Genomic DNA, 24,495 nt, shown 5'->3' on the forward strand with positions numbered 1-24,495 from the left:
ACTGCAGCCTCAAACTCATGGGCACAAGCAAATCCCACCTCAGCCTCCCAAGTAGATTAAATTAGCAGGGACAACAGGCCCTGCTAATTTTTTATTTTTAATTTTTTTTTAAAGACACGATCTCGCTATATTGCCCAAACTGGTCTAGAACTACTGGCCCCATGTTATCCTACTACCTCAGCCTCTTAAGTAGCTAATTTATTTTTATAACCGAAAGAATAATGTCACTTGAGCCCTCTTGTACTTATACTTAGAAATTACTAAAATGTTAATTTTTTCTTTGAACATGAAAATTAGGTATAAGAGTATAAATCTAGGTAACTATATTTTATATCATTGAAGTTTTTTTTGGAATTTAGAAATTGGAAAATTATTTTGAAACTTCTTAAACGTATTTTATTTATTTACCTTACAAATATAAATAAGCTCTCTGTCCACTGAGGTTGTATAGAGAAATAGGATTGTTTCCGTTAGGGAAAGTGAGATAAGGGAAGTAGATATCTGTAAGACATTCCAGCGATCCCATTTAGCTTTGTTCTGAGGACTAGATTTTTATTTTATCTGTGTCTTTGTGTTTCTCAGTTTTTGTGGCAGAAAATTAAGATTTAATATAGACAATAAGACTTTGAATAAATAATGCTTGGTTGTATCAAGTTAAAGTTTTTTTTTTAAATGGAGGTAAAACCATAAATATCAATATATATTTAATAAGTCTTATTTATTAATAACCTTAAGAATATAATTCTGTTATCTTACAGGCTTTTATAGATAATTTTCAGGCAGCTAAACAAGCCTTGGCTGAGGCAACTGTTCAGGCAGCTGGAATGGCTGCTACTGGTGTAAAAGAACTTGCACAAAGGAGTTCCAGAATGGCACTGGATATTAACATCAAAGCCCCAGTTGTGGTCATCCCGCAGTCTCCAGTTTCTGAAAATGTTTTTGTTGCTGATTTTGGACTAATTACAATGACAAATACCTTTCATATGATAACAGAGAGCCAGAGCTCTCCCCCACCTGTTATTGATTTGATAACAATAAAGCTGAGTGAAATGCGACTATACAGGTAAGCTTTTCACAAGTATATTTGTGTGGAATGCAATATTTTTCTAACTTTTTACATTAAAGACTTTGATGTCTTGAGTAGTCTGTTTACAGTGAGATTTTATTTTATTAATTATACATAACTTAGTGATTCTCTCTTCCTTAAGTATATTTTGGCAAAATCAATTATAGTCTTCGCATTTTAAAAAACCTAGAAAGTGTTTGAAAATTTCTCCTTAGGTAATTAGGAAAACTATAAAATTTATTATCTGAGGAAGTATATTTGTGCTTTTTTGTGGTTCATTATAAATTACATGGCTATGGAAAAAATGAGGAATTTCTAATGTAATATGTTTATTCACTTTACAAATACATTATCACCTTCTCTGTCAGTTGTTGCTGTGGCTCTGATGCTGTAATTTAAACAAACATGCAGTAGCATACAACCTTATTTGTTAAGCATAGGGTTAGGAAGTAGGGGGATAACCAAATGTTCAAATAGTTCGAGAGCTTTTATACTGTGTCCTCTGTGTTTCTGTGCTGTTTCTAATTGCCCATTCTGAATTTATGCCCTATTTTCCAACTTGGATCCTTCTCTATTTATACTTCTCAACTGCCCTCTTCCTTCTTTCTGTCATTTTTCTTTGATATAATTCTCTTGCTTGTCTCTTCACCTTATTTTTGTCTCATTTTTTACTTAACTAACTCCCATTTCTACTTCTCTTTAGCTTCCTATGAGTCTGTCTTTCTCTCCTGTGCTTTCTTCGATCAATTGAATATTTTTAAAGCAGCTTTACTGAGACATAATTGACACAGAATAAGTTGCATATCTTTAATGTTATACCATTTTATAAGTTTTGATATGCATACGTTTCTGACAGTTTATGTACAGTTGTATTACTTCTTCCTTAAGTATTAGGTAGAATTTACCAGCGAAGCCATCTCGTCTTAGAGTTTGCTTGTGGAGATTTTTAAATCACAGTTTTCATTTCTTTAATAAATTTGGGGCTATTCAAGTTATTTTTTCTTGAGCGATCCTCCCTAATTTTTTAAAAGAATTTATCCATTTCATCTAAGTTGTAAAATTTAATGGCATAAAGATTTTCATAATGCTCCTTATTTATTAATATCTCTAATGATGTGTCCTCCCTCATTCCTGATATTTATAATTTCTGCCTTTGTACTGATCAATCTGATTAGAGATTTATCCGTTTTATTGATCTTAAGAAGCAGTTTTTGGTTTTATTGTTTTTTCTTTTTTTTGTTTTCTCAATCATTGATTTATGATTCAATATTTATTATTTCTTTCTGCTTACTTTAGGTTTAATTTTGCTCTTTTTATAAGTTTTTTTAGGTGATAGCTAAGATTATTGATTTGAAACATTTCTTCTTTTCTAATATATGATGTGCTATAAATTGGAGTACTTTATAATATTGTGCTATAAATTTTAAGTTACTCTATAAGTCTGTGTAGCTCTCTTCTCTCTGGTATTTTGTCATATAAACTAGCTACCTTGGTTTCTCTTGGACTCTCAGCTCTTATCTTCTCTACTCTGGGGCTTTCCTGGCCTTCCCCTGGGTCCCCCCTCCCTGTACCATGGCCTGTTAATTATGGTAAAACAATAGTAAACTGGGACAATCGTAGGGCTCATCTCATTTTTTTCCAACTCTTTGGAATCACTATTCATTTTTGATGTCTTGTGTCTTGAAAACTATTTTTAAGTAAATTTTGTCTGTCTCTTTTTTTTTGGAGGGCAGGGTTGTTTCAAGAAGGAGTGTTAACCCATTCATGTTACTCCATCCTAGGTGGAAGGAGAAATTTCTGTCACTTGAACATTTATTAAGCACCAAATCTATCCCAGGCAGTGTGCTAAGAATAAGAAATATATTAGTGAGCAATCTTTATAAGGGATTATTAATAAATAATCCCTACCTCATTGGGTTGTTGTGGTAGGTACTGTTTAATAAATATAGTGGGCTGGTGCATAAAATGGGATCACGTTTTGAAAAAGTTCTAGAAATTAGGTCAAAAGGAGACAAAACTAGAGGTTGGAAGGATAGTTTGGTAACTATTGCAATAATTCACATAAGAATTATAGGTGACTTAGTCTAAGGCAGGGGAGTGAAGTCGTGGAGAGCTAACCAGAATTTATAGTAACTGATGGTTGAATGGGTGTGGGAGTTAAAGGAGAAGAGAAATTAAAATTCACTTTAGGTTACAGGCTTGGAAATCAGCGTTTGATGATGATGCACTTCACTGAAATAAAAACAATGCAGAAAAACCCAGTAGAATAGAGATAGTAATTATTTCTCTAATGGGCAAAGTAGCCTGAAAGTGGTTGCATGACTTCTACATGGAGAGATCTTGAAAGAAATCCAGAAGGCAGTGGAATATATGTGCCTAGGTGATGCACATAGGTGATGTTGTTTAGACATCTAGGTTTAGGAGTTCTTAGTAATAGTTTGTGCTAGTCACTGAAGCCTTTGGAATGAGCACAGTCACAAAGAAAGCTTGTAGAGTGGGACATATGAGGAAGAATGCTGAGGAATACCAGTATTTAAATAATTGACAGAAAGAGGAACCCTCAAAAGAGACTAAGTAGGAGCAGACAGAGAGATGAGAAACCAGGAAAATGTATTTGAGGCAGCAGTGAGGGTCCTGCTGATATTGTCAACCATGAATTAATAGTATATCATTTTTTTTTCATGCAGTACTTGGTATTTTGTATTTGGAATCCAACAGTCAGTTGGATTGAGACAAAACTGAATTTTTTGCCAAGCAAGTGTGACTGAAGGTAGTGGAACAGGATTTTAATGATTGAGAATCATGTTGATGGATAATAGAGAGGTGATATGGTTTGGCCATGTCCCCACCCAAATCTCATCTTGAATTGCAGCTCCCATAATTCCCACATGTTGTGGGGAGGGACCTGGTGGGAGATAATTGAATCATGAGGGTGGTTCCCCCATACTGTTCTCGTGATAGTTAATAAGTCTCACGAGATCTGATGGTTTTAAAAATGGAAACCCCTTTCGCTTGGCTCTCATCCTCTTTTTGCCTGCTGCTGTGTAAGACATGCCCCTGTGTCTCCTTTACTTTCTGCCATGCTTGTGAGGAAGGGGTCCAGTTTCAGTTTTCTGCAAATGGCTAGCCAGTTTTCCCAACACTATTTATTAAATAGGGAATCCTTTCCCCATTGCTTGTTTTTTCAGGTTTGTCAAAGATCAGATGGTTGTAGATGTGTGGTGTTATTTCTGAGGCCTCTGTTCTTTTCCATTGGTCTATATATCTGTTTTGGTAACAGTACCATGCTGTTTTGGTTACTGTAGCCTTGTAGTATAGTTTGAAGTCAGGTAGTGTGATGCCTCCAGCTTTGTTCTTTTTGCTTAGGATTGTCTTGGCTATATGGGCTCTTTTTTGGTTCCATATGAAATTTGAAGTAGTTTTTTCTAATTCTGTGAAGAAAGTCAGTGGTAGCTTGATGTGAATAGCATTGAATCTATAAATTACTTTGGGCAGTATGACCATTTACCACAGTGAGATACCATCTCACACCAGTTAGAATGGCAATCATTAAAAAGTCAGGAAACAACAGATGCTGGAGAGGATGTGGAGAAATAGGAACTCTTTTACACTGTTGGTGTGAGTGTAAATTAGTGCAACCATTGTGGAAAACAGTGTGGCAATTCCTCAAGGATCTAGAACCAGAAATACCATTTGACCCAGGCATCCCATTATTGGGTATATACCCAATGGGTTATGAATCATTCTACTGTAAAGACACATGCACATGTGTGTTTATCGCAACACTATTCACAATAGCAAATGCTTGGAACCAACCCAAACGCTCATCAATGACAGACTGGATAAGGAAAATATGGCACATATACACCATGGAATGCTATGCAGCCATGAAAAAGAATGAGTTCATGTCCTTTGTTGAGACATGGATGAAGCTGGAAACCATCATTCTCAGCAAACTAACACGGGAGCAGAAAACCAAATACCACCACATGTTCTCACTCATAAGTGGGAGTTGAACAGTGAGAACATATGGACACAGGAGGGGGAACATCACACACCAGGGCCTGTTGGGGTGGGAGGCAAGGGGAAGGATAGCATTAGGACAAATAATTAATGTATGTGGAGCTTAAAATCTAGATGACGGGTTGATGGGTGCAGCAAACCACCATGGCACATGTATACCAGTGTAACAAACCTGCACATTCTGCACATGTGTCCCAGAACTAGTATAAAAAAAATTAGAGTTATATTGTGTTTTGTGTTGTAAATAGCTTTTTTCTTAAAAATATGCTGTAAATTTTCCATGTCATTATTTTGAGTGCATATATTTTTCCAGATATTCCTGTTTTTAGAAAATCTAAATCTGCCTTTTGTTAGAAATTTGATTCTAATATGTATACATTTTTGCTGTTATAAATAACACTATATTGATGATTGATATCTTTATTACATCAGTACTTATGTAATTGTCTACTCATTTCTTTGGGATAATTCATTTCCTGAGGATGAGTTCCTAGAAATAGAATTACTCAGTTATAGAGTGTAGCCAGTTTTTCCTGAAATAATTTTAAAATAATTGATAATTGAAAATGCAGTTGCTGGGCATGTTGGCTCACGCCTGTAAACCCAGCACTTTGGGAGGTTGAGGATGGCAGATTGCTTGAGCTCAGGAGTTTGAGACCAGCCTGGGCAACACGGTGAAACCCCATCTCCACAAAAAATACAAAAATTAGCTGGGTGTGGTGGCATATGCCTGTCATCCCAGATACTTATGGGACTGAGGCAGGAGAATCACTTGAGCCTGGAAGATTGAGACTGCAGTGACCTGTGTTAATGCCACTGCATTCCAGCCTGGATGACAAAATGAGACTGTCTCAAAAAAACAAACCAAACCCCAGAAAATGCAGTTTAGTTACAACTTCTTAGAAAGCGCATAAAGAAAAATAGGAATTCATGTTTGTGACTAGGTTCTTTATACATTAATTCAACTTGACTGCAATTTAGCAAATATTTATTCATTATATGGCACATGCCAATCATCTAAGTACTGACAAAAAGCAAAGAATAAGAGGAACATAGTTCCTACCCTCATGAAGCTTTCATTCTAATTAAAAATATAGAGGACATAATAAACTATTAAAATGCAATATATTAAATGCAGTGATGGAAAAAGTATAAGGTACGTGTGGGAGCACGTAGGAAAGGTGTGTTTAATCCATATATTGGGTAGTACTGATAAGAAAAGTTTTTCCAGAGAAAGTAATCTTTTGACATAACAGTTTTCTTTCTCGTAGTTTGTCCAAAGGACAGAAATTTACTCAAAGATATATAGATGAAGATATAGATCTAGATATATAAAATCCAAGTATTTATTATGGTGAAGAATTGGAAAATATGAAATTTTAATCATAGAAGGTTAATTAAAATACTAGTATAGCCATTTATTCTAATATGGCTATTAAAATTATATATGCATCCTAGCCTAACTGAAAAAAAGAAAAGAAAACCTATGTGTGCAGCATTCCCTATGGGGCTTTTAGATTCCTTAACCTATTACCATTAAGCGGAGACTGCAAGCATGCAGACATATGTAAGTTTGGTGTCACTCTATCATTCATTCATTAAATGACTTGGTACCAGGCATTTTGGGAGATCCCTGATGAACTCTCATATTTCTCTCCTAGTGATTAAATGATTGCCAAAATTCTACAGTCATGGTGTTATACCTTAGTTTAAGGATTTGCTGCTAATTAAAATATAAGTACGTTATTGAGGAGTAACACTTTGAAATTGTCACTTTGAGGTACAATGGGAGGCTTTTATGGTCACATTGTTACTTGAAGGGGTTCAATTGACCTACTACATTTTTCTTCGTTCCTGAGCATCAGTCTTACCTTTATAAGTGCTTGGAAAGGCAAATATAGTTCAATTTAAATTGTATGTATTCAGCTATTTTAACTCATAGAAATAAAAATTTCATATGGTGCTACTTAGTTTTTATAAAGTAAGGGAATATGTGATATTCTGTTACTTATCTAAATCAGTGAGTTAAAATGTTTTTATAGTGATGTCTTATATAATGTTTGTTTACAAATTACATAGAGATATATATATATTTTTTTTTCCAAGACAGAGTTTTACTCTTGTTGCCCAGGCTGGAGAGCAATGGCATGATCTCGGTTCAGTGCAACCTCCGCCTCCTGGGTTCAAGTGATTCTCCTGCCTCAGCCTCCCAAGTAGCTGGGATTACAGGTGCCCACCACCACGCCTGGTTACTTTTTGTATTTTTAGTAGAGATGGGATTTCACCATGTTGGCCAGGCTGGTCTCGAACTCCTGACCTCAGGTGATCCACCTGCTTTGGCCTCCCAAAGTGCTGGGATTATAAGCATGAGCCACCACTCCTGGCCTACATAGAGATAATTCTTATTTTAATGGTTTACTATACAACTTACAACTTATATACTTTTGCACTTTTTACCATATTACAAAATTGTATTTAAAAATACATATTTCTCCCTTTTTTTTTTTTTTTTTTTTTTGGAGACAGAGTCTCGCTCTGTTGACCAGGCTGGAGTGCAGTGGTGCGATCTCGGCTCACTGCAACCTCCACCTCCCAGGTTCAAGCAATTCTCCCACCTCAGCCTCCTAAGAAGCTGGGACTACAGGTGCATGCCACCACGGCCAGCTAATTTTTGTGTTTTTAGTAGAGATGGGGTTTCACCATGTTGGCCAGGCTGGTCTCAAACTCCTGACCTCAAGTGATCTGCCCGCCTCAGCCTCTCAAAGTGCTGGGATTACAGGTGTAAGCTACTGTGCGTAGCTGTTTCTGTATAATATGGAACACTCAGCTCAGTGTAAGTCACCCAGGTTTTTAGTGGGATAGAACATCACTCAACTCATTTGGACAGATTAAAAAAAAAGTCTGATAGATTTTTTTCCCTTTATACCCAACAAATTATTGATTTTTGCTATTTGCATATAAAAGGATAAATTTAAGTTAATCTTTTTTTAACTACCTGAATGTATATGAAACAATTTAAAAGAATGTTATCTCTACTTATAGATCTCAATTTATTAATGATGCATACCAGGAAGTACTGGATCTACTCCTGCCATTAAATCTTGAGGTGGTGGTTGAACGAAATTTATGCTGGGAGTGGTACCAGGAAGTTCCTTGTTTTAATGTAAATGCTCAGCTGAAACCAATGGAGGTAACTTTTTTTGGATACTTATCAATTTTTGTTTTGCTTGTTGAAAAATACTGCTTGGGGACATAAGGCATCATCTGAGTGGAATTTGTATATACATAATCACCTTGGTCAGAATTGAAATAGTGATTATATTAAACTAGAATTCATTTAAAAATGGTCTCGATTTATTCTTTTAACAAATATTACTGGAGATAAAGTGGCAAGGAAGCAATGACATTGTCTCTGACTTCATGGAACTTGCCAGTCTAATGCAGGGGTTGGTGGTGATGGTGATCTGGAAGGTATAGTAGTAGTTAGATAGTAAAAAAGTAATCAGACACATAATTAAAATAGTTGTAAATTGTGGTAAATTTAATGAAGTGAAGGGGTGGCCTGCTGCTCCACACCTGTGGGTATTTCTAGTCGGGTGGGACAAGAGACTGAGAAAAGAAATAAGACACAGAGACAAAGTATAGAGAAACAATAGTGGGCCCAGGGGACTGGCACTCAGCACACCAAGGACCTGCACCGGCACCGGCCTGAGTTCCCTCAGTTTTTATTGATTATTATTTTCATTATTTCAGCAAAAAGGAATGTAGTAGGAAAGCAGGGTGATAATAAGGAGACGGTCAGCAAACAACATGTGAGCAAAAGAATCTATGTCATAATTAAGTTCAAGGGAAGGTACTATGACTGGACGTGCACGTAAGCCAGATTTACGTTTCTCTCCACCCAGACATCTCAGTGGAGTAAAGAATAACAAAGCAGCATTATTGCAAACATGTCTCGCCTCCCACCATAGGGCGGTTTTTCTCCTATCTCAGAATTGAACAAATGTACAATCGGGTTTTATACTGACACATTTGGTTCCTAGGGGCAGGCAGGAGACAGTGGCCTTCCTCTATCTCAACTGCAACAGGCTTTCCTCTTTTACTAATCCACCTCAGCACAGACCCTTTACAAGTGTCGAGCTGGGGGACGGTCAGGTCTTTCTCATCCCACGAGGCCATATTTCAGACTATCACATGGGAGAAACCTTGGACAATACCCTGCTTTCAAGGGCAGAGGTCCCTGTGGCTTTCCACAGTGCATTGTACCCCTGGTTTATTGAGACTAGAGAATGGCAATGACTTTTACCAAGTATACTGCTTGTAAACATTTTGTTAACAAGGCACGTCCTGCACAGCCCTAGATCCCTTAAACCTTGATTTCATACAACACATGTTTTTGTGAGCTCCAGGTTGGGTCAAAGTGGCTGGGGCAAAGCTACAAATTGTTTAAAGGACAGGTCTTTTTCAAAATGGAGTCTCTTATGTCTTCCCTTTCTACATAGATACAGTAACAGTCTGATCTCTCTTTCTTTTCCCTACAATGAAGGACACAAATAATAGGCATGGTGCTGTAGTCAATTAGATATATTAATATAGAATTTATTGGAAAGATCTAGGTTAGAAATACTAATTTTGGTGTCACCAGCATATAGATGGCATTTAAAGCCATGGAAATATATGAAATAATCTATACAAAGGAAGAGAAAGTATTAGAAGAATTCATAAGTTGAAAATGAAAATGGCAAATGTGTCACCACCTTAGTTTTACTTTCTTATTGGTTGACATTGCTTCAAAGATCTCTCATGGAACTGCCCACAAGTTCATATTTTTTTCCCTTGACTGGATGAAAGTCAATAGTGTGTCATAGGCTTTGCTGAAGTGATAGCAACATACACTCTGGGAGGTTTCTTTAAGAAACCTACTTAACAAATCCTTCTCCCCACCTCGCAGTTTCCCTTCCTATTTCTTTCTGTAAAAATTTTATTTATTACGAGAAAACCATGATTTTAGAGATTTCAGACTTTTTTTCTTTTTTTTTTTTTTTGAGATGGAGTCTTGCTGTGTTGCCCAGGCTGGAGTGCAGTGGTGCAATCTCAGCTCACTTCAAGCTCCGCCTCTGGGGTTCACGCCATTCTCCTGCCTCAGCCTCCCGAGTAGCTGGGACTACAGGCACCCGCCACCGCGCCCGGCTAATTTTTTGTATTTGTAGTAGAGACGGGGTTTCACCATGTTAGCCAGGATTGTCTCGATCTCCTGACCTCGTGATCCGCCCCCCTCGGCCTCCCAAAGTGCTGGGATTACAGGCATGAGCCATCACGCCTGGCCGAGATTTCAGACTTTTAAGTCAAACGTATATTCAGAGCATAAAACATGATGGCATTATGAAAATCTTAGTGTGTAAGATAATAATGGCTGCTTTAACTTATAGGGTAGGAAATGGAAGTTATCTTCTTAAGATAAATATTTGAAGTCTATTTATATTGGTAAGATAACAGAAACTTATAAAACATATAGAAACTTATAAAACATAAATAGTATGTTCCACCCAGCATGCTGGGGCAGTTGCCATCCCACTGGGCCCGGTTATTAGGCATATTTGTGTGGGGCAGCAAAGACACTGCTTTCTCGTGCTCTTCCCAGATAGAATCCATACAGAATGTCCTGGTGATGCTGCCGACAATCTGCAAGTGCCCAGCTGCCTTTTGAGGCCAACCCTCTAGGATAAAGTTGGGGCTTCCCTTACTCTAATTCACCTGAGTAGTTGGTTAGCTGCTGTTGCAGCTCACCCCAGAGCCCAGATATTTGTTCCCTCCTGGGCCTCATCTTCTGTGTCAGGGAGAGGCTAGAATTGGTTGTGAAATCATTTAGTCTAATGCATCCAGACCAAGTGGAGCAGCTTGTGATTTCTGACTTGTCAGATTTTCAGTGGTTGCATACACAGCCTGTCCTGACATGTAGATACTGCAGATCAGCAGCCCCGGGATCCTTAGACAGTTCTTTGGACTTCCTCCACTGAGCTTCTGGCAAAAGTGAAGGAAGAGTGCCGATTAATAATCAGTATCTGAGGTGCATGCGATAGATACTAACTGGAAGACATGGTTTAGAAGTTGTAATATTTAATTTCATCTTATTATATGAACTCTTTTTGCAGTGTCTGCTACATAGTTACAAAATAAGTGTCATGAATAAAAGAATGAAGGAATGAAAGGTTTAAAAAAACCCAAAACAGTAGTAGTATGTATAAGGTACACGTGGACTTAATTTTAAAACACTAAATTAGTGTATCATCTTTGAAATGCAGTCAAAGAAAGCTTGGTACAAGTAAAACTTGTTAAATATTGTGGGATTCAAATTATCTCCTTGGGGTCATAACAGCTAAAAATCCTTTTTGTTGTTTTGACAAACTTAGAAGTGAGCTTAACTCAAAGATCTTTTTTACATTATTTCTGTTGTGTTAGGGTTCTCCAGAGAGAGAGAGAGAGAATGTGTGTGTGTGTGTAAAGAGAGGGAAAAGGGAGAGACTTATTTTAAGGAATTGGTGTACATGATTGCGGATGCCACCAAGTTCAAAATCTATAGGGTAGGCCAGCAGGAAGGATACCCAGGGAAGAGGTAGTGTTGGAGCTCGAGTCTGAAGGCAGTCTGCTGGCAGAATTCTTGCTTGGAGGAGGTCAGTCTTTTTTTTTTATTGAAGGCCTCCAACTTCAATACAAAGCGATTGGATGAGGTCCACCTACATTATGGAGTGTAATTGATTTACCTAGAGTCTAGAGATTTAAATATTAATTTCATCTAAAAAATATTTTCACAGAAACATTTAATGTTTGACCACATACCTAGGTACTGTGACTGAGCCACAGTGACATACAAAATTAACCATCACAGCTATTAATGCAGGTCTTATGCTGTCGATTTGGGACTAAATTTGTAACAGCTAGGATTTGAAATTGGCTCTTTATTTTTTTTTTTTTTTGAGACAGAGTCTCTGTTGCCCAGGCTGGAGCGCAATGGTGCGATCTCGGCTCACTACAATCTCTGCCTCCCAGGTTCAAACAATTCTCCTGCTTCAGCCACCTGAGTAGCTGGGATTACAGGTGTGCACTATGCCTGGCTAATTTTTGTATTTTCTGTAGAGTCGGGGTTTCACCGTGTTGGCTGGGCTGTTCTCTTAACTCCTGGCCTCAAGTGATCTGCCCGCCTCGGCCTCCCAGAGTGCTGGGCTTACAGGCGTGACCCATCGCACCTGGCCTGAAATTATTAGCTCTTTGAGTTAGTTCCTAGTTTATGTGTGGACCTAAGCATATTAACCATTTAGCTTCAGTGTCTTATAAATATAAATATCAGGATTGCATTAGCTGGGCATGTTGGTGCATGATTGTAATCCCAGTTTCTTGGGAGGCTGAGGTCAGAGGTTGAGCCCAGGAGTTTGAGGCTGCAGTGAGCTAGGATTGCACCACTGCATGCCAGCCTGGGTGACAGAATGAGACCCATTCACTAACTACCTAACTAAATAAATACACTTCAGGATTATATTCCATATACCTAGGACTTTTTTGAGGTTCAAATAAAATAGTTCATGTAAAACACATTGTGAACTCTAAAATTTTTGATTAACCAAATGTATCATTTTTTGTTATTCTACATTTGTAAAATGAGGTGCTTACTAACCAAAAAAATCCAAAGTAGATAGATAACTACTTAAAGTTCATTTTAAAGGTTTAAAATTACTATATTATTTGGTACATTAATAACAAATAGTTCTTTATTCATAACTTCATTGGTATTAGCACCTAATTTAGTTCTATATTTCACAAGCTACTAAAGAGCACATGGTCATTTAGAAAACTGAATATTCAGTTTGTAAAAATGTTTAATTGGTGTGGTAGAGGATTGAAACAGTCTTTCATTTTTCTCCTCTGAGAATTTTAACTGCAGTTAAATTCTGCAATGAAGTAGCAGTGCTAAAAAGAGCAAATCTTTTCTTTTTTTAACAGTTCATTCTTAGTCAAGAAGATATAACAACTATTTTTAAAACATTGCATGGCAATATATGGTATGAAAAAGATAGTAGTGCCTCACCTGCTGTAACAAAAGACCAATACAGTGCCGCTAGTGGAGTTACGACTAATGCTTCACACCATTCAGGAGGTATGTTTTTAACTTCAAATTTCTTTCTGCTTTCCTCTCTTTCTCTCTTTTTTCTTCTATCTTCTTCCCTCCCCTTCCTTCTATCTTTTCCCTCCTTCCTCCCCTCTTTCTCCCTCCTTTCCTTCTTTCTTTCCTTCTTTTTCTTTAGTTTGGGCAAAATAAGATTTGTAAATCTGTTTCTAATCAGCTAATTCCATTCAGACATCTCTAAATTGTCTATGTTATTAGTCGTTGTGTTGAATTTTTTTTCTTTGAATGAAAGTTCCTAGTCCTGTTGTAACAAAATTCCTCAATATATATTCATGTTTTCCTGACTTCTTTGTAGCTCCTCATTTTCCATTTTTCTCCCCTTCCCCCATCTTCTCCCTATCCCTAGTGTGGCATATATCCCAAACGAATCTTTTATATTGATATTAGGAATATCAAAGTATTAGAGGTGCAAAGAGAGGATGATCATTAGTAGATGGTGGAGTTTAACAAATATTTGGGAGATGGATGGAATGGAGTAGAAGGAAGCAGAACTTAGAAAGAGGCTTCATCTAATGTTGGATCCAGTGTGCTCTGTGGAATGTGGCTGGTTTCTGAGTTCAGCACCATCGCATACAGAGGGTCAGTTAGTGCTGGGATGACGTTGCTGCATAAGCATAAGGTTCTCATTCTGGCATTGTAGGGGATCCTCAGACCTACCTACCCCAAAATGAAACCTACTAGTTCACAAGACTCACCTTTGCAAAGCCCTGAGGTGTTACACAGCATTTTTACTCAGGGAGAATCCTAACAGAAAACCAGCTTTACATTTACAGCATTGTAGGAAACCCCACCCTTACTAGCTGGAATAATCAAACCAGTCCTTTATTGTTAAATATGAATGGTCAGATATGAAGAAAACTGTAAAAACCCCAAGCATGAATGAAACTAAGATAAATAGAGTCATGTTTTCTGAAGGAAACAGATAATTGAGGTAACAGAAAAGGAAGCAGACAAACAAAAAACAAACTCTGACATTCTAAGAGGATTTTGAGAAGATAATATAAGAAATGGATCCCACCAGCACCACCAGCTCACCCAAGGATAGGAGAGTTGCTGGAAATCCAAATATTATTGCTGAAATTTTGAAACAAAAACACTGAACATGTAATTAGAAGTATTGAGTTGGAATATTTGGTTGAGGCAATCTCCCATGACAGAGAAGAAAAAAGCACAGGGATGGAAAATGTGATAAAACTTAAGAGTGATGTTTTAGTTCAGAAGGTCCAATTCCAGAATGAGTGTTACAGAAGAAATAATTGAGGAAATGGAAGGCAGTTCTTTAAAGAAGTATAGTACTCTCCTTTTATCTGCAGGGAATATGTTCCAAGACCCGTCGATGCCTGAAACTTTGGGTATTACCAAACCTATGTTTGGATAGTACCCAAACTGTATTTTTTCCTATACTTACATATGTATCATAAAGTTGAGTTTATAAATTAGGCACAGTAAGAGTTGAACAACAACTAATAAAATAGAACAATTATAACAATATACTGTCATAAAAGTTACGTGAATGTGGTCTGTCTCTCAAAGTATCTTAATATTTTCAGACACCAGTTGACCTGACTACAGGTAATTGAAAGTGCAGGTAAGGGTGAGCTGCTGTAAACTGTCCAGACCTGAGTAAATATTGAAGGAAGCTCTTAGCTATAATGAATCTACTGAGTTTCCAGCAGATTGGGTAAACTAAGATTCCACATACAAACCCATTTTCATGAGATGTCAGAATGGTAAAGCTAAGATTTTCTAAAGTTTCAGGAAAAAAACAGGCTGCCTGTCAGAGACTTAGAAAAAAATGATTGCATGATTGATTTTTTGTTGTTTTTTATTTATCATCAGTAAAACATGATGGAATAGAATCCCTGGATGGTAGAAGACAATGGAGGAATCTATTCAGAATTCTAAGGAAAGTGGTTTTTGAAGCTCAGATTCTATACACAGCCAAGCCATCACCCAAAATGTGAAAAGAAAATAATTCTCAGATTTCCTGTGACTCAGTTTTCTTAGACTTCTTCATACCCATTTGTAAAAGAAATTAGTTTGAAAATGTATTTCAGAAAGTCAGGAAATCTAGGAAACAGAAAAATATGGGGTTAAAAAAACCTAGGCCTACCCAGGAGTGTATTGAAAAAGGAATCTCCAAATTATCTGTGTGAATAGGCTAGAAATTAATTGGCTTTCATTAAAAAGTAAATGAGAATGCTTTAAGGAAAGAAAAAAAAAGCCATGTGGAAGAATGTCTTATATAAGAAAAATAGCATGAATTCTACATACTATGTAGGATACAGAGTTAGCTATATTATATAACTGATACAGACAGGAAAGTGTTTTCTGTTCTTAAGAAAGAAATTTCTATACCATGGTGCAGAAGTGAAGTGGACTAAATTTTGCATAATTTTGAGCCATTGTTAGAATGTGAGAAGAGAACCTCTTATTTTTCAGAGTTGCACTCATTGTGACAGTGTAGCAGCAGAGGCAGTATTACTGTAAGTCTCATCATTGAAAAATACTACATGGTCATAGTTAAACAACACATGGAATACTTCTTATGTAAATAAAAAAGTAAATGTTATGAACTTTGATAACTTAGAAGTAAAGACATTACTAACCAAAGCTGTAAAGAGGAAGATGGATCAGGGGAAACAAATAGTAAGGGCTTAAAGAGTGAGAGATAATGTCTGCAATTGATGTAACAAGAAATAGATGTTTGAATATGTTATTTTAATCGTTTTCTTCTGGAAATTTTTACACATATACCAAAGTAGAATGAATAAGGTAATGAACCCACATGTACTCATCACCCACTTTCACTAATTTTTTTTTTTTTTTTTGAGACAGAGTCTTGCTCTGTCGCCCAGGCTGGAGTGTAGTGGTGCAGTCTTAGCTACTGCAAGCTCTGCCTCCCGGGTTCACACCATTCTCCTGCCTCAGCCTCCCGAGTAGCTGGGACTACAGGCACCTTCCACCACACCCAGCTACTTTTTTGTATTTTTAGTAGAGACAGGGTTTCACTGTGTTACCCAGGATGGTCTCGATCTCCTGACCTTGTGATCTGCCCGCCTCAGTCTCCCAAAGTGCTGGGATTACAGGCACCCGCCACCACGCCCAGCTACTTTTTTGTATTTTTAGTAGAGACAGGGTTTCACTGTGTTACCCCGGATGGTCTCGATCTCCTGTCCTCGTGATCCCCCCGCCTCGGTCTCCCAAAGTGCTGGGATTACAGGTGTGAGCCACCATGCCTGGTCCACTTTCACTAATTAGTATCATGTGGCTACTTTGTTACTGCCTTCACTCTGCTCTTCCCCCTTCTTCCTCCAGCCCATAAGATTATTTTAAAGCAAATCCCAGATACTATACTATTAATTGCTATTTTTCCGTAAGCAATAAGGACATTACTTTTTAAATATAGTAACATCATCACCCTAAAAATTAGCAATGCTTCCTTAAGACCATGAAAATATCCAGTTAGGGTTCATCTTTCTCCTGGATGTCTCATTACAAGATTTGTTTTTTTTTAAATAATGATGAAAGTGTCAATTCACAAAGAAGATGCAACAATCCTAAATGTGTATATACCTAATAACAGAACTTTAAAATATATGCAGCAAAATTGACAGAACTAAAGAAGAAAATACACATATGCAGAATCGTAGTTGGGGATTTGAACATACCACTCTTGGTGAATGATAAGATATGAACAAAAAAATCAGAAAGAATATAGAAGATTTGAACACAATCAACAAACTTGACATAATTAATGTAATGTAATGTTACACTTAGTTGCAGAATACATTTTTGTTTTTAAATACTTCCTGGAATGTTTACAAAGATGCACTATTTTGTGGACCATTAAGTTTTCTGACCACATTGGATTAAATTAGAAGGTAGTAACAATAGGATGTGAAAAAGCTTGAACAATTTCTAAATAACCCACAGATCAAAAAGAAATGACAAGGGAAATTAAGAAGTTGTTTGAACTGAATGATCATGAAAATAAAATATATCAGAATTTCTGGAATGCAACTAAAACAGTGGTGAAAGAAATTTGTAACTGTACAGTAACATATTAGAAATGAATAAGTTTTAAAATCAAAGATTAAATCTTCTACCACCAGAAACTAGAAAAAGAATAGGAAATTAAACCCAAAGTAAATGAAAAGAAGACAGTAATAAAAATAATAGAATCCAACAAAAGAAAAACAGAGAAAATGTTTAAATGTATGAGTATATTTTTTCAAAATTTTAGGTTTCTGCTCATTAAAGATACAGTAACAAGATAGGAAAAACCCAAACCTCAGACTTGATGTATGTATCTTTTATCCAGAATACATTAGAACTTTTATAAATCAATAGCAGCTTTTTAAAAGAAAAATAATGACCAAAAGATTTGGATACTTGAGAGAGGGTGAACACATGAAAACATGTTCATATAATTTTTTTTTTTTTTTTTTTGAGACAGAGTCTCGCTTTGTCACCCAGGCTGGAGTGCAGTGGTGTGGTCTCAGCTCACTGCAAGCTCCGCCTCCCGGGTTCATGCCATTCTCCTGCCTCAGCCTCCTGAGTAGCTGGGACTACAGGTGCCCGCCACCACGCCTGGCTAATTTTTTGTACTTTTCGTAGAGACGGGTTAGCCAGGATGGTCTCGATCTCCTGACCTCATGATCCGCCCGCCTCGGCCTCCCAAAGTGCTGGGATTACAGGCATGAGCCACCACACCCAGCCGTTCATATGATTATTTATCAGGAAAACTTTACAGTTCACCAGATGAGATAAGTTGTAGAAGACTGACAACCCCAAAGGTTGGCGAGAGTGTGGAACAGCTGCAATTCTCACATACGACTGATAGGAATGTGAAATAGTATAACCACTTTGGCAGAGTTTGGCAGTTAATATATACCTACCTTTAACAGAGCAATTCCAGACCTAGGTATTTACTCCCACCCCACCCCAAAATAAGTGCATATATACACAAAATGACTCATTTAGGAATACGTATAGCAGATTTATTTATAGTAGCCCAAATCTGGAAACAACTCAAATGTTCATCAATAGGAGGATAAACTATTTCATTCCATAGAGTGCATGACTAGTTGTAAGAGTGAACTACTTGTACATGCAGCAACATGGTTGAATCTCAAAAACATTATGTTGACTGAAAGAAGCCACACACAAAATAGTACAATCTGTATTACTCCATTTATACGGAATTAAAAAAATACACAAAATTCATCTATGATGATTGAAATTACAATGGTAGAGAGGTTGGGGATTGGCTAGCAAGTGTTAAGAGGGAACTTTCTGGAGGGATATAAGTGTTCAGTATCTTAATTGAAGTAGTGATTACGTGGAAATATACACATCAAAGTTCATCAAATAGTTCATATAAGATACATGTATTTCATTGTATGTAAATTTTTATCACAATTGAAAATACATTACCTGGCATAATGGTACTTTTCTCTGGGGTTAGATATAATGAGAATTAGAAAGTGCTGCGTTTTCATTTTAAGCTCATTTAATGTGTGCATATAATGCCTTGATTCAAAATTTAAATGTAGAAAACAAATTTTGAATTCTGATTAGTAGAAAAATTTTTTAAATGTCTCTTGGTTTTAGTTTTTTAAAGTAAAATTTGAGTACTGACTTATGTGCCAGGTACTGTAGTATGCATTTTACATGTGCTATTTTACTTAATCTCCAAACATACTCAGTGATCAGTTCTATTTTTCCTTGGAACAGAACAGGAGTAGAAACAGAAGCATCAGGAGGAAACAGAAACACCAGGTGTTCAATTAATATTCCCAAATTATTATGGAAAGAGTCCTAAGCTAGAAGTTACTGAGTTTTACATCTGAATTTTCTAATATTTTATTTTCTTGAATGTCATTTTACTATACCTGTTTAATAATTCTATTAAATCTATTTCAAGGGTATTTTAATGAGCTACTTTTCATGATATTTTCTTTTATTAAATAACTTTAATTTTTTCAAGGAACAACTGTGGTGACAGCTGCTGTGGTAGAAGTACATTCACGTGCCTCAGGAGTTAAGACAACATTAAACATGAGCTTCAAAACTGATGATCTCACCATGGTGCTGTATAGTCCAGGTCCTAAACACGTAAGTCCAGGAAGAAAAGAAAATGTATTTTCACATGTGAAATTTGCATAGGTTGATGTTTTTAAAGTAACAAATGTTAATATTTAACATGTATTTTGTAGTATCTGTCCCTCTGAGAAAAATGGTTGATCTTTTTACTTTAATAATAATTATAACTATTTCCCTTTTAAATGAGTTATCTATCATATAGCTAATGTGAAAAATAAATTGTAAAATTAAAGTGATATGTATATATTTTTGGCCTTTCATTAGAGCCCTTTGGAGACAGAATTTTGATTGATTGTTATAAGCAGAGGCAATAATTTGTAGTAGTTCATATCATAAAATACACTTTAGACTTGTGTTTCTTTGTAATTTTGTGTTGGTTTCTCCTTTCATAGGCTTCCTTTACAGATGTTCGTGATCCTTCTCTGAAACTTGCTGAATTTAAATTGGAGAATATTATAAGTACTTTAAAAATGTATACAGACAGCTCAACATTTTCTTCCTTCTCATTAAAAAACTGTATTTTAGATGATAAAAGACCTCATGTCAAGAAAGCAACTCCTCGGTATGTATTGTAATGCTGTTCTAAGGTTTTACTTGAGAAATCGTTGATATATTTTACAGAATTCATCTCCAGAGTTGCACGTTCATTTTCTGAGTGCATCCTAGGTTCTTTAAAGCTTCAATTCAGTCATCTCGTAGTACTTGGTTAACATTTAAAATGTCCTGGTTCTGTTATGTACTATTCTTACTGGATAATTGATAGATTGGTTGAGTAAATAGAAATAATCAGTACAATTAAATTGGTTTTTACATTCTTTAAATTACATTCTCTAATATAAATCTAATATAAATTATTGTTAATCCATGCTAATTGCAATGGGAAGTACATAAAAAATTGAAAAAAAAAATCCTGAGATTCAAACTCTTATAATTTATTGAACATATACTTCCTCATTTATGATACATTTGTGTTCCAGAAGTTTGTAAGTTCGTCATTTCGAACACTTTATGGATCTTCCCGAGAGACATGACTTCAGAATGCTTTTTTTGTCAGTGAAAGAGATAAGAGGTCTTTGAGTTTTACTCATGTGTGATTACTTCTCAGTTACTCATACATAGGAATTGTTGTTATTGTGTTTTCCAGAATGATAGGACTGACAGTTGGTTTTGACAAAAAAGACATGATGGATATAAAATACAGGAAAGTCAGAGATAGTTGTGTGACTGATGCAGTCTTTCAAGAAATGTATATTTGTGCAAGCGTAGAATTTCTGCAGACTGTTGCAAATGTCTTTCTTGAGGCCTACACCACAGGCACTGCTGTAGAAACCAGTGTGCAAACATGGACTGCTAAGGAAGAAGGTTAGTTATTGGCTAAAATATTTAATATTTGTTTTATTGAAGTGCTACAACAGGACTTAACCCTGATTAGCCTTTTAGATCATCAAAGTAAATGCTTTAAGAAATTAAAATTTTATTTTTCAGAGTAGAAGGAAAACCTTAATGTGTTTTCTTGGAGGATGTATAGTTTGCATTTTTTAAAGGTGTCAGTATATATTGCATTTAAAAATTATGAAACCTATGTTAGAATAAGTAATTGTACTTCTCTTCAGGCAGTAATTTGAAGGAATTTGTCTAGTGGAAAAAAACAAGCAGAGCAAATAATGAACCAACCATACCTTTTCACAATTAAGATAATATTTCAATTTAAAGCACTCATTTATTTTTGTTGTATTTATTCCTAGCTTTTAACATATGGTTTCTCTATTATCTTTTTATAATATGTCATTTACTGTGGTATAGTAGAAAGAGTATCAAGTTGAGAGTTAGAAACTAGATTAGTTTCTAGGCTTTCCAATTAAATAGTGGAGATTTCCCCTCATTTGAAAATGTTCTTATGCCTATAGCTTCGTCAAGTCTTTACTAAGGGTTGTAGTTGATTCCTTTGGGATCTAAGATTCTTTTGTTTTACTTTTTACTATTATTTCATTTTAATATTTTCTTATAAATAATAAATTATTCATAATATATAGCAAATATTTTAATTTATTTTTATTTGTTTTAGTACCTACACAGGAATCAGTGAAGTGGGAAATTAATGTTATTATTAAAAATCCTGAAATTGTGTTTGTGGCTGACATGACAAAAAATGATGCTCCTGCCTTAGTCATTACAACACAATGTGAAATTTGCTATAAAGGTAACCTTGAAAATAGTACAATGACTGCTGCCATTAAAGATCTCCAAGTGAGAGCCTGCCCGTTTCTTCTAGTCAAGAGAAAAGGCAAAATCACTACTGTGAGTTAACTATTTGATCATCTGCTTAATTGTAAACTATTTTGGATGTAGTGTATACCATTTTAGGAAACAAAAACTACCTACATGCTTTCCAGCCTTGCTCTGTAAAATGTCATTCTCTCTGCTTAGAGAGCTTAATTTAGAATATTATTTACCAGCTTTGAAACTCTTTCATTCTTCCAGATGCTGCTCATTATTGTTAGTATTTGTGGGAATATTGTCACTAAGAAGTTGGGTTCATCTTGACACTTTTCAATTAAGATCTTACTTTGACTTTCTAACCATGTCAATTCCAAATTGGTCTTTGGACTTTTAAGACTTTCTGCCAGTTGTTTGCTGTGTTGTTTCAGTTTTATTGTTTTAACTTTTTTCTCCCATTTGGATGTTTTTGCTCAAATAATGAGTTTTTCCTTGTCTCCATGTAACTTCATTTGAACCTTCAGCCATTTGCTTTGACATACTTCACATTGATATTTTACTCTTTAGTAACCTCTTGGCCTTCCTCCTCTTCATAACTCTACTTAAAATTCATTCCTTTACAGACATCTTTTCAAGTTAACTGGCTGACTTCCAGCGAATACTTAGAAAAATATTTGAGCTTCTGAAGGAGTAATAGAAGCATAAGTTTTTGTTTGTAGAATTGTATTTTCTTCCTGATGCTTGGTATGCATCTATAGAAGCATAAATGTTCTAAACATTGTCACCATAGAAATATAAGTTGGAATTTTGATACAACGAATACATATATATTAGGATATAAGATAAACTGTTGCCCAAATTTGCAAGACAGTTGGCCCTCCACTAAGCAAAGAGAGAATAGAAAATGGAGGGTATACCAATTCTCTCTTAGTTTTTGACTTAGAAGTTTTAAATATGTATTTCTTCTATTCACATCTTTTTTGGCTTGAACATAGCTGTATGACCACACTTTACTGCAGTAAAGGTTGGGGAATGTGGTATTTTTTTCTGAGCTACTTTGTGCTCAGATAAAACTTCTATTACTGTGGAAGAATAGAACAGATATTAGTTTCTAGATGTCCTTTATATGGGATAATTAAGGAGTGTATTATTAAGTCACTTTTTAAATAGTTATTTTTATTAACTTTTTTATTTGACATACCTATTACTAGGAAAGTCTTTATATAGAAATATTTTTATATTTAAACATTAATTTAGTGGTATTGATTTTTCTCTCATAGGTTTTGCAGCCCTGTGACTTGTTTTATCAAACTACTCAGACAGGTACAGATCCACAAGTGATCGATATGTCAGTAAAATCCCTGACACTAAAGGTAAATTAAAATATAATCATTTGAATATTTAGTGCACTTAAAAAAAGTAGTAAAGCTTAGAAAGTTATAGCAAGTCTTTTAATTGTTACACAAACAAAATAGGTGTATTTGTGTTTTTGAAAATATGTTTTTATGAGATATTTACAAAGTAACATTATTTAATACACATTTTATAATGAATGTTATTCTATATTTTATTATTTACATTTGTGTGGTTAACATCTAATATCCCTAATAAATATTATTGAAATTACTTTATACTTCAGTTTAATAATATCTGCAATTCATGTATACTAATAATATGTAATTCATGTAATAATATCTGCAAGATTCATGTAAATAATCTGCAAGATTCATGTAAATATCTGCAAGATTCATGTAAATACATAACAAGAATTATGGTAATTTAAAAAATTTTATAAACAATAAATTGTGTCTTCTATTTTGTGGTAGTAATGTTAATTTAATATTTAATTTCTTATCCTTCATCATATATATTTAATATTTCTTGATGTAGTATGTTTGAAAGTGTTTTGTATAGACTTATTAATTTTTTTTCCATTTAGGTTTCACCAGTTATTATAAATACTATGATTACCATAACTTCAGCACTGTATACAACTAAGGAAACCATCCCAGAAGAAACAGCTTCTTCTACTGCACATTTATGGGAGAAGAAGGATACAAAGACTTTAAAAATGTGGTTTCTTGAAGAATCAAATGAAACTGAAAAAATAGCTCCCACAACTGAATTGGTACCCAAAGGCGAGATGATAAAAATGAACATTGATTCTATTTTTATAGTTCTTGAGGCTGGAATTGGTCATAGAACAGTACCTATGCTTCTGGCAAAGTCACGTTTTTCAGGGGAAGGCAAAAACTGGAGTTCCCTAATAAATCTGCACTGTCAACTTGAGCTAGAAGTAAGCATATTTTTCCAGTTTTATAACAGATAATGATACATATGGAATATTATGACAGATAATGATACATATGGAATATTATGGAATCTTATGTAGCTATTTAAGCTTATTGTAAATATGATATTGGGTCAAAAACTTTTAGAAAAAAGTTTTCAAATTTTGCCTTTGAATAATTGCTTTTATGTATACATTCCTTTTACTTTTAAAGTACATGTCCACATTAAGTTTATATTTCAACTGATTTTATCAACTTAAAGATAATATTTTATTCAACAGTTGTTGATTAGATTCAGAATTCTTTTTTTTAAAAGTTAAATTGAGGCCAGGCCCAGTGGCTCACCTGTAATCCCAGCACATTGGGAGGCCAAAGCAGAAGGATTGCTTGAGCCCAGGAGTTCAAGATCAGCCTGGGCAACATGGTGAAACCTTGTCTCTACTAAAAATACAAAAAATTAACCAGTGGTGGTGGCTCACACCTGTAGTCTTAGCTATTCAAGAGACTGAGGTGGAGGATTGCTTGAGAATAGCTGGGAAGTCGAGGCTGTGGTGAGCTGAGATCTCACCACTGCATTCCAGCCTGGGGTTCAAAGTGAGACCCAGCCTCAA

At 35.5% G+C, this 24,495-nt stretch overlaps 1 protein-coding gene across 12 annotated transcripts in view; it reads left to right on the forward strand.

Moving 5' to 3' along the window:
• VPS13A (vacuolar protein sorting 13 homolog A) overlaps positions 1-24,495 on the forward strand; it is a 245,159-nt gene that overhangs the window by 124,527 nt on the left and 96,137 nt on the right. For all 12 annotated transcript variants that reach the window (XR_010136525.1, XR_008509734.2, XR_008509735.2 and 9 more), the window contains exons 33-41: positions 759-1,063; positions 8,132-8,279; positions 13,085-13,238; positions 19,261-19,388; positions 19,769-19,938; positions 20,521-20,738; positions 21,442-21,674; positions 22,874-22,966; positions 23,533-23,889. Coding sequence is in view for 6 of the 12 variants with exons in the window: in XM_054520069.2 (XP_054376044.2) it covers positions 759-1,063; positions 8,132-8,279; positions 13,085-13,238; positions 19,261-19,388; positions 19,769-19,938; positions 20,521-20,738; positions 21,442-21,674; positions 22,874-22,966; positions 23,533-23,889 (1,806 nt within the window). In the remaining 6 variants the exon portion in view is untranslated. The remainder of the gene's footprint in view (positions 1-758; positions 1,064-8,131; positions 8,280-13,084; positions 13,239-19,260; positions 19,389-19,768; positions 19,939-20,520; positions 20,739-21,441; positions 21,675-22,873; positions 22,967-23,532; positions 23,890-24,495) is intronic.

This window comes from Pongo abelii, chromosome 13 (genome assembly GCF_028885655.2).
Source record: "Pongo abelii isolate AG06213 chromosome 13, NHGRI_mPonAbe1-v2.0_pri, whole genome shotgun sequence".
NCBI lineage: Eukaryota > Metazoa > Chordata > Mammalia > Primates > Hominidae > Pongo > Pongo abelii.